Genomic DNA, 15,103 nt, shown 5'->3' with positions numbered 1-15,103 from the left:
AAGAAGAAAAGAATGAAGGTAATTTCCCTGACCTTTACTTCAATGCATTTGATTGAAAATTCAAAACATCTACTTAAAATATTAAGAGAAGCTGGGTGCTGCGTGATGGAAGCAGTGAACTTGAAATGGCTTGTCAGGATCATTGACAATGAGATATATAAGGATTCCGTAAGAACAGGCTCTAATCTCTGTATATTGACCAAGATATGGATTAATAATAGTGTCTTGTGGATGACTTGTGAGTCAGTCTACCATGATGTAGAGAAGGAAGTGACCACTGACTACCAAGGAGCCATTCCAGTGAGATTAGAGAAGGACTTGTCTGTCTGAAATACAAGGGGTCCCCTGATGCAGCTCAGCACTGCCATAATCTGTGGTTAGAGCCAATGGAAAAGTACAGCAACCCGATCCAGCCAAAACTGCTCTGGTGGTTTGAATGGACCAGCCTCCACGGATTCATATATTTGAGTGTTGGACCCTACTTGGCAGAGCTGCTTGGGAAAGATTAGGAGCCATGGTCTTGTTAGGGGAAGTGGGTGGGACACTAGGGGTTGGGTTTGAGGTTTCAAAAGCCCAGGCCATTCCCAAACAGCTTTCTCTGCCTCTCCCTCCCGCTGGTGGGTAGAGAGTCTCTCAGCCACAGCCTCAGCACCATGCCTGCCTGCCTGCTGCCATGCTCTCTCAAATCAAGGTCATGAATTCACCCTCTGAAACCAAAAACCTCAAATAAACTCTTTCCTCTATTTAGTGCTTTGTTCATGGGGTCTTACTGTGGCAATAGAAAACAACTAAGGCCCCAGACCTTTGAGAAATATAAATTTGAGTCACTCAACAAATAAAAATAAAATCCACAGCTGGGTGATGTGCTTGCTAAGGGTAACAGTGGAAGCTTACAGTACGAGGTATATCATGTGACCAGTAACAAGAACTGCAAGAAATGATGATTCCTTCCTTATTTTGCTATAAATATTTTATGGATATTACCTCCCCCTTCCTTTATCACCTTCATTTTATAACAGGAGATTTGTGAACGTTACATCCTTGTATCTAAGTGCTGTTCACTTTACATAGTGACTGAATCAAGGGTTATTGAAAAGAACAACAAACACGGCTAAAGAACTCTCCAGTTGTTCGTGGATTGTGGAATCACACAGGACAAAAGCATCCTCTCCTTGTTGTCTTAAACAGGGCTTACAGACATGCATGAATGAGCTAGTCATGCTTGAATTTGTGTGTCGGTTTGGTTGGTCCTCAGTTCCCACATTTTTGGCAAGTGTTATGCAACATATTTCTATGGAAGGTATTTTGCATGATTAACACTTAAGGTGCTGGAGTAAAAACGGATCACCCCTCGTCATACATTTGGCTATCACCTGGACGAGAAAAGAATTCTGCCAGCACAGTGCTAGCCTGAGTCTCCAGTCTCCAACCCAACCTCTGTTAGATTTTGCACTCACCAAGCTTGCACAATTGTAGAAGCCAAACTCTCAAAATAAACTTTTCTCTCAAGGATAGGTAGGTAGGTAGACACACACATAGATACATACACAGGTGAGTGTAGGTAGGTACGTATGTATAAAGTATGCATAAAGAAATACACAGCTGTCCTCTGACAGCTGCTAAGGCTAGGGTGCAGGATCTCCCACAAACATCCACGTGCGCGGGTGCTCGCACCCCTTTTATACAGAGGTGCGGTGTCCGAGCGTGCTGCAGGCACACCCTCCTTTATGCATCACATCAGCTCTACAGGCTGCATAATATTACACACCCAAATTGATGTCACACTGTAGTTAGAACACTGAAAAAGTTCGCAAATGCTCAGGACCAATGGCTTTTCCAACATATTTTCAATTCACATTTAAATATTCTATTTTTTATGTACACAATAATCTCTTCAAGGATTAAGCTTAAAATCCTTGGTATTTCTTTGCTCTTTAGAGGTGATGCAAATATGTTTTCTAAATAGACCAGAAATAAGAAAAATGAGACTATATACGGAAACAATTGTTCTCTAAAAGGCAGAGAATTTTTTTTTTTTTTTTTTTTTTTTTTTTTTTTTTTTTACTGACTGTGCATGATTTCCACATGGTAATTTGATTATTGGCTTTTGGAAATCCTTCCTCCTCCCAGCAGTGCCCAGCACAGGTCCGCCTCTCTTAAAATAACGTACTGGTTAGCTACCTCATGAATATTCATGTGGTAACACAGTTGTCCATCACATGTGCGCATGCATTCTAAGTGATGAGACAGACCATTTTATGACCACCCAAACGTTTCCCTTCACACTAGCAGGTAAAATCTCCGTGTGTCCAGGGCCACTTACGCCATACTCTCTGGTTCTGCTGCGCATGCGCCCACCGCTTTCGTGACATTCACAAGTAGGGCTTGGTTTATTCCAACCAGGAGGTTCACGAGAGGCTGGATGCCGCCGCACCTCCGGACAATGACTCGGTTTTCGAATTCCTGACAGCATTCTCCCAAGGCCCCGACCACATTCACAAGCACTTCTTCGGGCTGATCCGTGAGGAGTCCCACCAGGGTCTCAATGGCCTTGTATTCTCGGAACCTAAGAGCAGAGAAGGGAGGCTGCTGACGGTGCCAAGGTAGCCGGAAAGCTATTCAGGAAGACGACAGCTATCCTAAATAGCTATTTATATCAGGCAATTTGTCTTATCAGACAACTGATCTCCAGCTTGTTGGGCAGGAAGGCTGGCACCCACACCCAGACACCTGCCGCCTACTGTGTTCTGGATCCTGACGTTAGATAGCCTCTGAGACAGCCAGGATCATCCATGAATCTTAGCATCTGTGAATCCATTCTAAGTTTTTCCTCTCACAGAGATTAACTTACATGAACAAACTATAATAATCCTATATTAGAAGAAACTATATTAAACACATATTAGGAATGAATTGCATTATGTATTTTATTTTATTTTTTTTTGCACCTACATAGAATCACTGTGTTTCAAAAATGAGCAGGAGAGCTACTGCAACTCAAATTTTAAAAGTTTTCTGCTCTGACCTATGGAAACCAGCAATTGCAGTCCACCAAACAGACTCAAGGGCAAAAACCACGTGATCATCTTCATTAGCTGTGGAAAGGGCCAGCATCCCTTCAGGATAAAATTCCCGGAGGATCTAGGACTACACGGGACATATGCAAACACAGTACAAGCATTGAACAATGACCGCCAGCAGCATGCTCCACAGACAAAAGCTCAGAACACTTCGCTAAAATCAGGAACAACACAAGGATGCCCACAGGGTTTTCGAGAGGTGAGACAGAATTAACTGGACCCGAACCCCAGGACAAGCTGGGTCACGTGCCCCAGGAGAGCTCCAGTGATGATTGTTATGCTAGGTGGGCAAAGTATTAAGCCATCCTCTAAGCTCTCATCTTTCTACCCATAGATCTGTGCGTCTCTGAATCCCAGCAGAGAAGCTGCTTTTGCAGTAAACCCCCCAAGCTCAGCGAGCACAGAACAAGTCCCTGTGAGGTAGTCAGCTCTAAGTAACCTCCCCCTCAAGTCATGGGAGAGGGACCAGCAATGCCATAAGAGCCAGAGGAGCAGATGTCCATTGTGAAACCCTGTCTGCTGGACACAACAGCGCACCTGTGCACACAAACTCGCAAGGCCTGGGACTTCACGCCACAAGGCTTGGACACAATCAATCCAGCCATTGCGGGCAGGGGAGGGGCTCCTGATGTGCCACCCAACATGAGAAGAGAAAGAGCCATTTCTCTTCAGGGATGTGGCTCTAAAGGGCTATACACGAACACCTGATGTTAAAAAATGATGATAAAAAATAGAGCACGTAAACTTGGGAGGAGGAGAAAGGAGGAAGTGGTAAGAACAGCGTGAATTATTTGATCTAAACATGTCATATACATGAATGAATACTAAATAAAACATTTTGATTGGTCTTCTCAGACTGCTTCACTATTAGTCAGTGGTAAGTTTTAGAATCCATCTTCATGTAATTTTACTTTGATCTTTTTCAGTGTGCGTGTAAATCAAATGAATCGCTTATATTTCAGAATTCCCATTTCCCTGTATAACATTCTTTCTCCCTTCTCATAAATGTCATCAGTGTTTGTGTACAGATGTGAATGAATTGTATTGCTTCCATTCACATGGTTTGCATGTGCATTAATGGAGGCTACCTTTGATCTGTGACTAATTCTGCTGTTTACTCTGAGGCAAGCTTATTTTCCGTTAGAACAAGCAAATTTCTTAAAGAAAATACAAAATACAGAAAAAAAATTTCTTATAATATTCATGGAGAATTTGAATTCTAAATAGATACAGAGTCAACTTTAAAAATAAAAAACAACATAGAACCATAAAGATTCTGTGGTAGGGTGCTTGTTTGTCAAGCATAAGGCCTTGGGTTTCATTCCCAACACACAAACCTTTACAAATACATTAAAACAAAATTAAATGGAATCCTAACTGAAAATACCTACTCAGTAAGGGTGGTGAGTAGCCGTCTGCTGACTAATTTAAGAGTGGTTAGAACCATTCAGCTGACTCTTTTGTCTCCTAAAAATGGAAACTAGGGAGGAAAGATGGCCCAGCAGTTAGCTAACAACCCTTGCCATGCAAGCATGAGGACCAGAGTTCGGACACAAGCACAACTAGCAAGCTGGGTGAGTGCTCTCCACCAGGCGCCATAGCTCCAACTAGGCTTCCAACTGAGCTGAGGAAAAAGCCAGCCCAGGCTCAGGGAGAGACCCTGACTGAAAGGAATAGGTAACGGCGACAGATGAAAGCGCCCAACTCTCTCTGCTGGCCTCGGAAGCACACACACACTCACAGAACACACGTACGCACACAAATAATCTTTTTAAAAATATCCCTGGGAGGCCTGCTGTTTTCTGAAAGAAAATGGAGAAGTGGATATGGAGGAGAGAGGAAGGGGGGAAGGGGACCAGGAAGAGTGGAGGAAGGGAGAGTATAGTCAGGATGTGTTGTGTGAGAGAAGAATAAATAAAATGAATAAGGAAGGATGTGTAGGTCACTTCTATTTGCAAAGACTTTCTCACTTCAGTAGAGAACATAAGAAAGATTTTAAATTTATGTTTTCGTATGTAGAGCAGCCTATTCACACAAGAAGATCATGCCAGCCACTGTTACACACAAACTTTCTGGGAAGCAGGATGGGGAGATGCCTAAGAATCTTTGCAGCCTACCCTTGGTCCACATTAATCACGCACATTGTTGACTATAGCCGGAGAGAACCCTTAGTAAACACCACTCGGCTGCCTTGTATGATAGATTGCTGTGGAACAGTAATTGCCTTACTTACTTAACCACATTCTCTTTGCTGATGGAGCACTTCCAGATCGCCCCAGTGACAGCCGCTAACCGCTCTTTATTGTCGGTGTTATTGAGCAGACTGGCCAAGGGTTTAAGTCCTCCGTGCAGCCTCACCAGGTCCCGGGTCTCCTCATCTTCAGCACACTGCGCGAAACGTCAAACGAGAGGCCATCAGAGAGCAAGCCATCGCGCATTCAGTGAGGCTTATCTGTGGGGGTTCTTCAGCGCAAGCTGTTTCCTTTACACAACCTCGTGCGTCAGAGTTCCGGGGAACCCAGTGGTGTCTCCAAGACCTTGTATCACGGAGGAAGAATTGGGCTGGGGCATATGGATAGAGGTAGAGAGCTGAGAGAGTTCGTAAACTCAAATCACAACTGGGCCAGAGAGTCCATGCCTTAACAACTAAATTACATGGAACCAGCTTTCTCCTGTGATTTCAACTGTGGTTCAGTGGTGTGTGTGTGTGTGTGTGTGTGTGTGTGTGTGTGTGTGTGCAGATCGGGACTATTTGCCCTTAATATACATTTATCTATATTCTCTTAAGATCCATAAATTGAAGGTCTAATGCCCAGTGCCTCAGAATATGATTGTGGCGGGGGTTGTGGGGAACAAGGCTTAAAGAAGCAGTTAAGGCGAGAAGTTGTGATGAGCACCTAAAGCGAGCCCTTAAGTTGTGATGAATACCCTTCCTCTAAGAGAGGTTACAGCACATAGTAGGGAGACATGGTGTGAAAACACGGGAAAAAGCAGTCAACCGCAAGTCAGGGACAGTGGTTTCTCAAGAAAGTACCCTGTGGACACCTTGACACCCACTTCCAGACTCCAGAAGCAAAATTCTTTGGAAGCCACCCTTTGTGGTTAGCAGCAGAAGCCTTTGAAAGTGAATACATACCCCTAGGGTCTCGGACTCCGTTTGTAGTCCACTCTTAGCACGCTGGCCTTAAGAGTATTCACTTACGATTACTCCACTCTGATTACAGAGAAGCTGGTGTGGCCATAACCAGCCAGACATTCGTTTTCAAGGCCACCTGGTCATCCTACTCTGTGCTCCCGGTGTACCAGGAAACAATCCACAGTTAGTGGAAAATGAAATAAGTGAACTCCTAACAAAAACCAACTCTACCCACAACCGAACACACTGAGAGCGTGCGTGCCCATTCTTTCCCCAAGATCACTGTCTCTGAACAGAATCTGGGAAAAGCAACGTAGGGTCCTCATATACTAAAGAGCTATTTTACCCTGAGTAAATTGTTTCAGAAACAGTGAGGAGGACACGACTGTCTCACAGAACGTTAATAAGCAGACTAGTTGATACATTGTCACATGCTTGAGTGAATGCTTCGCCACCAACGACGGTGGTTCTCAGCCCTATAAGAGACCCCTGGGCTATCTGCCAAAACTGCCGATTTCCGAGTGTCAGCATGAAGATTTGGCGCAACAACAGCAGTGCGCAGAGCATTATTCCTGCCCGCATCCTGCCTCTCTTCTCCCTCTCCTTTCTCCCTTCCCCTCCCCGGTGTGATGAGCCCCAGTCAGTCTTTCCTCTCCGGTTCTTGCCAGGTGCTTGAGACACAGTACACTAACTAACGAGCTCCTCAGAGGAGGAGACGACAGTGTTTAGAGACTCTGCCTTTAGTTGCAGGAGGAGGGAGAGCCAGGGTAGAGACCGGCCCCCACCTGGTAGATGGCCATGGCGCAATGCTGCTGCAGCTGCTCATTCTCACTATTCAGGTTCTTCACCAGGTTTTCAATGATCCTCTCTGCCTTGATGGCTGCTCGGTAGTTTTCCTAGAAATATCAAAATATAAATATTCACGTGTGCATAAGATGACGACAGTCGTGACCATTTATGGGTGACCATGCTGAACAAACTGATCAGACAGCAAAGCCCAAGCTTCCAGTCTGTGTCCAAGTGGCAAAAGAGCTAGCCAACGTTGAAGACGAAAGGTAGCCAGTGTGCTATTCATTTGATTTTCTTGCTCTCTCAAGAAGAACAGACATCTGAAGAAGAGGAACCTTACCTTTCACATAAATTTAAGATTATTTTCTTAACTAAAGAGAGAAAAAGTGGGCTGGGGTGATGGAAAACTGATTGGCAGGCAAGGCATGAGCACAGACTTCCTGTCAGCAGTGCCCACCCGAAAGCCAGGCAGCAGAGACAGGGTTCCCAGGGCACACTAGCTGGCTAGGCAAGCCAAATCAGCAAGCTTCGGGTGCATCAAGAAATGACAGGGGTCGGCGGTCCCCTTTTCTAAGAAGAAGGGCAAGGAGAAAGGGGGAAGATGGTGTGAGGGTGGGATTAGGTGGAGAGGAGGGAGGGGGCTGTGATCAGGATGTAAAATAAATTAAAAAAAAAAAAGAATCCTTGCCCCCCAAAATAAAGTGGAGAGTAATCTAGTAAGACATTCAAAATTAGGTTCTGGCCTAATTGTGACCGCACACATGAACACGCATGTACACACTCACAACCACATCCGCATACATAAAAAGCATGGAAGGAGGAAGAGAAGGAGGGACGGAAGGGCAAACGAAAAGATGCAGAATGGCTTGGGCACCTCTGATGCACATTCTTGCAACGTCCCCACCACTGGGATGAGCATGTCTTCATGCGAGGTCTTCAGCAGCCGGGCCAGCAAGGGGATGCCGCCGGCCTTGCGAATGGCCTCTTTGTTCGAATGGCTCTTACTGCAACTCCAGAGGGCCAGCGCCCCGCAGCGAGCCACTTCCACGTCCCTCGTCTCGTACAGGCTCTGCTGCTGCTGGGTCGTTGGTTCTGTCGAGTTCTGTCCGCAGTCCAAAAGGGCGACCTGCGGGAACAGACGCAGAGCATACTCAGCCACCTTTCCCATTTCTCCTTAAGCGTGTGCCTGCGTGTGCCTGTGAGGGCGTGTACATACAAAACCCATGTGTGTGCAGGTCCATGGGCAACTTGCAGGAGCCCGTTTTTCCCTTCCGTGATGTGGCTCCTGAGGATTGAACTTGGGATGACAGGCTTGGTAGCAAGCGTCTTGACCAGCTGGGCCATCCCAGCAGCCCAAACACGGAAGTGTTTAAAATAAAAGTGAGTCGGTCCTTCAGTACCTACCGGATAGCTACTGATTAACTCTGTCAGAAGTAAAACTGCACTGAACAGCATGTTTAGACTAAGCTGTGGGCAGTAGAAACAAAGAAACAAAGCGTCACAGCCGCTTTCCTCTAGCTCTGGGCCTCTTGTGCGTTCTTCCCTTGAGAAAATACTCACCAAGATAGTATTTCCAGTACAGTTCTAGAACTTCTGGTAGTGTTTGTAAATCAGGTGTGTACCTATAATCTCAGCACTCAGAAGTCATAGGCAGGATCGAGGGTCCAAGATCAGTTTGGGCTAATCAGCGTGAGGCTAGCCCAGACTGTAGGGCGAAACCTCTGTACAAGCAACAGGACCACGGCTATTATAACCCACGCTGTCACTGCCAGCATTTCAAACCCCAGGCTCTCCAAAGCCAGAAAAGCTTTGCAAAGCAAGCTAGACGGCTTATGCCTCTCAAAACCACGGAGGGAAGGGCGCAGCTATGCACACACACTGACAGAACCCATTAAACTAAATTGCCAGTGTCGTCCTCCGTTTTTCTTTTTAATGACCAAATCACCAAAGACATTAAAGGGACAATTTTCTAACGGGACAGAGCAGTAGGTCAGGATGCCCTGTGGAGGAATTAAAGCTGCCCCCCACCCCTAGGGAGGCTGCCTGTCAGCCTTCAGGCTCCGTATCTTTTTCTGGGGATGTAGAAATCACAACTCTCACCTATTGTTTCTTCATGTTGGCCAAATCCCACTGTTATTCACCACAGAGTCTAAACTACCTGTGCCAAATTTGGAAGGAAACACCCAATCCTAAACAGAGCCTCAATCTCAATTCCATATTCTTGGTTTATTTGGTTATGGCCTCCAGGACAACAGAGTACAGGAGTGAGGAGGCAAGGATGGCCGCAGCTTTCGGTTGTGAACTGCAAGAGACACCACACACAGAAAGAAGGTTCTGAGATGGTGGGGCTGCTCAGGGCAGACAGCCCTAACTGTCTGTCTGCAACAGTTATTCTCATTATCCCTCTAAAGTTCAAACTACTTAACCCCCTCTCACTCTCTGGATAAGGCCCGTAGTGGCAACACAGCCTCCTGTTTTCACGTCACTTCTCCAGCCAACTTATCACGGATTCGGCCACATTGAACCAGGAGCAACTTGGGAACTTTCCATGTCAGCCACGGCCTTATCTTCTTGAAACACCTTTCCTGGTGTGTCTGTCTACCAAACACCTTCCAAGCCATCAAGCAGCATCTCCTCCAGCCTTTCCTGCCGTTCCCCCTTCGAGGAGAAGTGACCGCCCACCCTCCTCTATTTCTGTACCATTCCCCGGACGGGCTGGCTTCAGCTGAATGCCTACCAAGCACGAGACAGTTTACACACCTGTCTTCTCCCTGTCTGACAGAGAGGTGTGTTCGTTTCTGTTCTGCACGCTGCACCCTGTCACATTCTCAGCCCCAGAACTCAGAGCAGCCATCCATGCTGACCATTCCTATTCCGAATTTGCCCATTATTTCACCTCACAATCAAATGGGAGTCCTCATCTTATTAGGTTAGTGCAGTTGGACAAACACTAGGTTCCCAAATGTGATGTGAGATTCAAAGACCCGTATTTGGCATTTATTTTTTTTATTCTTATAATTTATGGGAGTTATTTTAATGGACGGACACACTTATCTACCTCATAATGTGGTAGTCATATTAATTATTGCATTTCTCCTGACATTTAAATTGTGTGTATGTTTGCTGTGGGTGTAGTGTGTCCGGCTGTGTGTGTGTGTGTGCAGATCAGAGGACAGCAGGCGAGAGATGGCGCTCCCCTTCCACCATGCGCGTTCCAGGACTGAACACAGGTCAGGTTGGTGACAAGCACTCCTGCTCAGTCCACTCACCAGCCCCCAGCATTTACTTTTCTAAGCTCTGTGATGATGGAGCAACAGGGCGAAGAATGCTTTTTCTTTTGATGGCAGTTACTGAAATAATCATTTTTTTTTTCCTGAGTAATAACATAAGTGTTATACGCAGAAGATCAATGAGCTAATGTAAAGGGAAATTCATGTTTTTTAAAAATTTCCACAGCTTTCCCCTCAAGTCCAGCAGCCACCAGGAGAGCCCTCCGTGAGGAAGTCCTTCTGTGTGTTTCCGGTGTACATTTCTAATCGTGTGTGTAGACTTCCCCGTGGCGGGCAGTTCTTTATCAACAATTTGATCCTGTTATGATTTTACATAACATAAAATATTAATGTAATATTACTCTTCCAAAACGCAGTGCTGCTGCCGCTGCTAAACGCAGATGCTTTTCAGAGGCGCAAGACAAACTTTCACCGGATGAAGAGTGTCCGCACCCAGGCTGCCTTCATATGGTCTGACTGTCCCCATGGAGGGGGTTCTGATGTGAGTCAGCACACCAGAGGCTGGGCTACTGGAGCTGCCCTCCCAGAGCCTCATCTCTCCTTCCCCTCCTCTGCCCCTCTCCTCCCCACCTCACTCCTACCTCCCCCAAATCTCTCCCTCACCCCGGGGATTTAGCCCACGGCCTCACACACAGTAGGCATTCCGTCTATCATGAAGCTGCCATGCTGCCTTGGAATTACCACCTTCTGGTTTTTGCTGTCCTTGCAGTGGCTTCTAACCAATGCCTCAGGTGACGCTACTTGAGAACTTCTTTATTATTTGAAAACCAAAGCCGAACATCGCTTTATGGCCCTTGCTCATGTAAATTTGTGTACATCATTCTTAAAGACGTGTTCCAAGACAGAGAACACAGAAGAGTCCTGGGCCACACATCATGGTGGCTAGCAGCGGCGAGCAGCAGGTGACACTGGAAGGCAGGGCTGCGTGGGTGCCAGTGTCTGGAGATGGTAGTGGTGGTACTCACCAGCTTGGTGATGCCTCCATGCTGCCTCACTGCCCGCCGGGCTCTCTTGAACTTGGCAACATTTGCTATCGTCTCAGCTGCTAAACACTTAAGACTCTTGTGTGGAGAATCGAGTATGTTAACCATAATTGGTAGGCCCCCAAGGTCAACAATATTACGTCTGATTTGAGGATTATGACTGATTTCCTTCAGGATTTTTAATGAGCCGATCTGTGTGGGGGAGAAAAGGTGACAGATGGTTGAGAGTTTAATATATCCCCAGCGCTATCCTTTTTTAAACAGTCTGAGTCTACCTGAGAGCCTTCCCCAATTAGGGTTTTTAAGAAACAGTTCACACCCCTGAAGATTACCCACCTTCTTTATATTTCTCCTTCGCTTGTGTTCTCATTCCAAAAGCACAAGCAGCTGCTTGTAGAAAGAGAAGAAGGGAAAGAAGGAGAAGGAAAAGAAAGGGCAGCCGGTGGGCCATCGACAATGACAGTAAAGGACGGGACAGAGGGGTGCAGAAGACAGCCACGGCTTCCACGGCTGTGAGTGGACACGGGACTTCTCGGCCATCGCCGGGAGTGTCTTACCTTGCATTTGACTTCATCTGTATCAAGCAGATTTATTAAGACTTCAAGACCCCCAACGTCTCTAATCGCCAGCTGACAGGTTTCCTGTGCTAAGTTGAAGTCCTTCATGGAGCACAAGGCGATCACCGTTGCTGTCTGATTTCCCCCCTAGGAAGATACAATACCATATAAAGGTTAAATAGAGCCACAATCCCTTTCAGACGACTCCACAGTGAGGAAACGAGTCTCCCCATACACAGCACATAAAACTTTTAAAAGTTCTCTGAGTGGGTTATAATTTGTTAAATGAATTATGGCGAGCCAGAGCGTGGAAAGGCTGTACAGAGCGTCATAAAATGTTACTCCAATTAAGCGCCGGCGTTTACAGTTGGGCTCCTTTTAAGCAGCTACAGAAGTGGGTGATATGGAGGCATGAAGTAGAGCCAGGGGCACACCTGAAGGGAGTGACCGAGGAGGGAGGTTGTACGTCGAGGTAACAAATGGTCCCCCAGTTCTTGACCAGTGCACTGGGCAACGCAATCTGCATCTGAACTTTTCTCTTACTAAGATTGAGAAATGCACGTGTTTGGGGCTTCGCCCAGTTTTCTGACATCCGGTTCTTAGATCTTTGTAATCGTCAAAGTGATCCATGCCTTTTACACCCTAATGTGTTGGCTGATACCTGTTTGGGGTCAAGATTTTGGCTGTCCTCAAGAGGGTAAAGGAAACCCAAGGGTTGGGAATTGTAGCTTTAGCAGTTAGCCTCGGAGAAGGGGAGCAGGCCTGGAGGTGAGGTTGGTCACTAGTGGCCAAAAAGTTCATCAGTCAGTCTTCAAGTGCAGTCTCTCAAAAAAAAAAAAAAAAAAAAAAAATCCCAAAGAACGTAGCATTCCTGAGGGAGGGAGGGGTGTGTCCAGAAAGGGCTGGGAAACCCTTGCCCAGTACAGCTCTTCATGGCTTTGTAACGTTCTTTGGAACAAACCAGTGTGCTGTTCAGTTTTTACCAAGTGTACACAAGCTAGTGTACACAAGGGTCATCTGGGCAGCAGAAGCCTCATTTGAGAAAATGTCTCCACCATATTGACCTATAGGCAAGTCTGTGGTGTGTGTTCTTGATTAATGATTGATGGTTGATATGGAAGGGCCCAGCCCCATTATCTGGGTGCCTCCCCTGGGGGAGTAGTTCCGGGTTGCATAAGGAAGCAGACACCAAAAGCCACGAGGAAGAACCCAGTGAGTAGTACTCCTCCATGGCACCTGCTTCCGTCGCTGCCTCCAGGTTCCTGCCTTGAGTTTCTGCCTTGACTTCCCATCACGGCAGACTGGAAACTGTAAAATGATACCAGCCCTTTCCCCTCCCTGAGATGGTTTTGGTCATGCCGTTTATCACAGGGATAGAAAACAAGCTAGAGCAGCCAGTGAGCATGTTTTCCTGAGGCCTGTGAGGGGTTCTAGAAGGCTCATCAAATCAGTGTTGTGAGAATCCTGTTTCTAACTAGTGAGAAGCAGGGTCATAGTTGGCCTTGTCATGGGCATTAGATGCGGGAAGGAGCACCACCTCCGGGAGCCTCTGTTGGAGCCACTCCAGGTTCTCCCGTGAGAAGAGGGGTTCTCTGGCAGGGGAAAAAAACAAAAAAACAAAAACCTCACGCTTTCTGAAACCACAGAAGTCTTCTGCTATGAAAGCAGAAGGGGAAAATGTTTTTCCTTCACGTATGTACACGGGACGGTCTGGAACAGAGGAACTGGGGAGAGGTTAAACCAAACGGAAAGCAGCAGAAGAGCGGGACCTCGAGTAGGGCAGGGAGGGCCTTGTGAAGCAGAAATTGGTTCTATCAGAGCCTCAGAAGTGTGGCAGGAAGAAGGAAATGCAAGCCTCAAGGCTGGGAGTGACTCAGTGGCCCAATGGAGAAAATCACGGGTGGAGGGCAGCAGCACACTGCCCTGCTTTAGAGCTGAACGCCTGCAATATGAAGGAAGAGATGAGGACCTTGCCTCCCGGAGGGGCTGATGCCAACGTGGAGTGTGTGAGTTAGCATGAATACGGCCTCTCTCTCCATGGAACACCCTTTGCCCAAGGGACACAGCAAGAGGGCCATTCCCAGACTCGGTTCTGGATGACTTCCTAGCCTCCAAAATGATGAAGAGATAAATGTCTTTTCTTTAATAAGTCCTGGGTTATCGTGTCAAAAAGCAGACTGACAGATATAGAAAAGATAGACTGCAACCATTGCATATTTATGTTAAAATACATGTTTATGGTCCACTTATATTTTCTACTTATCCATACTTTAACATATAAATATAAAAATTAGCAATCAAAGATATACTTTTATATAATCAATAATACGTAAAGGCTACACAGAATAGAAACAGCAAGCAGTAAGCTTCCTCCTTCATATCACACATACATGTGCATATTTAATCCCTGTGTGAACATGCACAACTTAGTATTTTTAAGACAAGAAACTAAGAGGGACTCCTTTAACGGTGTACGTCAACAGGCGAAGAGGGAGGGATTTAGAGTCCTGCTTTCCTAGTCCAAGAAAATGTCCTATGCTTCTTGGAGATTGACAGGTAGTGCTGTCACTGGGGGTGGCCATTTTTCCTCCCTTGAGGTAATTCTTGGATAGAGAGGAGGTTTATAACGAAACAACAGTTCACCAGCTGCGTGTAAAGTATGTGGTTTTATAGCTTCGTGTCTCTTCCTTCTGACTAGCAAGAGAAACGCAGCCACCACTTACCCACTGCTGGCTTCAAGGTACAAAACCACCCTCGCCCCTTCTCTTTGGGTTAACAGCTCCATCATGCGAGGGCGCGATAATCTCGAGTACTACCGATTGCTACTTTCCATATTAAAAAAAAAAAAAAAAACAGGCAGAAAAGAAGCAGAAACCCTCCAGAGAACCCTCCATCCAGTCCATCCTCGGGCAACGACACAAAGGGGTCCACAGCAGGAGGAAGGCAGGCAAGGAAGGAATTCTCCCAAGAGGAGATGTCCCCATGGTTAAAAGGCAGCAGAAGGTCCCAGGAAGGTGCTGGAGGCTCTGAACCAGTTTCTTCTATTGGGAGTTTGGGGATTTGAACAGAGGGCGAGCGGTGGAAGGAAGTCTTCAGGGCAACTGCACGAGAGAGCTTGCCATGGGACAGGGCATGCAGCCTCTGTCACAGCCTGGAAGCCTCCAAGGACCCAGACTGCCCTGTCCAGACATTCTTGCTTGCACATAATCCAGATTTTTTGAACTGCCGTTTTTTCTTTTCTTTAGTAGAGTTCCTGGGTTCATATTGA

At 46.4% G+C, this 15,103-nt stretch overlaps 1 protein-coding gene across 1 annotated transcript in view; it reads right to left on the bottom strand.

Moving 5' to 3' along the window:
* Window positions 1-15,103, bottom strand: part of Odad2 (outer dynein arm docking complex subunit 2) — a 154,447-nt gene that overhangs the window by 94,830 nt on the left and 44,514 nt on the right. The window contains exons 12-17 of the mRNA XM_021654551.2: window positions 11,836-11,982; window positions 11,261-11,470; window positions 7,880-8,131; window positions 7,002-7,112; window positions 5,314-5,468; window positions 2,324-2,566 (exon numbers count right to left, since the gene is read on the bottom strand). Of these exons, the coding sequence (XP_021510226.1) occupies window positions 2,324-2,566; window positions 5,314-5,468; window positions 7,002-7,112; window positions 7,880-8,131; window positions 11,261-11,470; window positions 11,836-11,982 (1,118 nt within the window). The remainder of the gene's footprint in view (window positions 1-2,323; window positions 2,567-5,313; window positions 5,469-7,001; window positions 7,113-7,879; window positions 8,132-11,260; window positions 11,471-11,835; window positions 11,983-15,103) is intronic.

Source organism: Meriones unguiculatus, chromosome 3 (genome assembly GCF_030254825.1).
Source record: "Meriones unguiculatus strain TT.TT164.6M chromosome 3, Bangor_MerUng_6.1, whole genome shotgun sequence".
NCBI classification, from domain to species: Eukaryota; Metazoa; Chordata; class Mammalia; order Rodentia; family Muridae; genus Meriones; species Meriones unguiculatus.
Note: the sequence above shows the minus strand (reverse complement) of the source record. Positions and strands in the feature narration are given on the sequence as shown.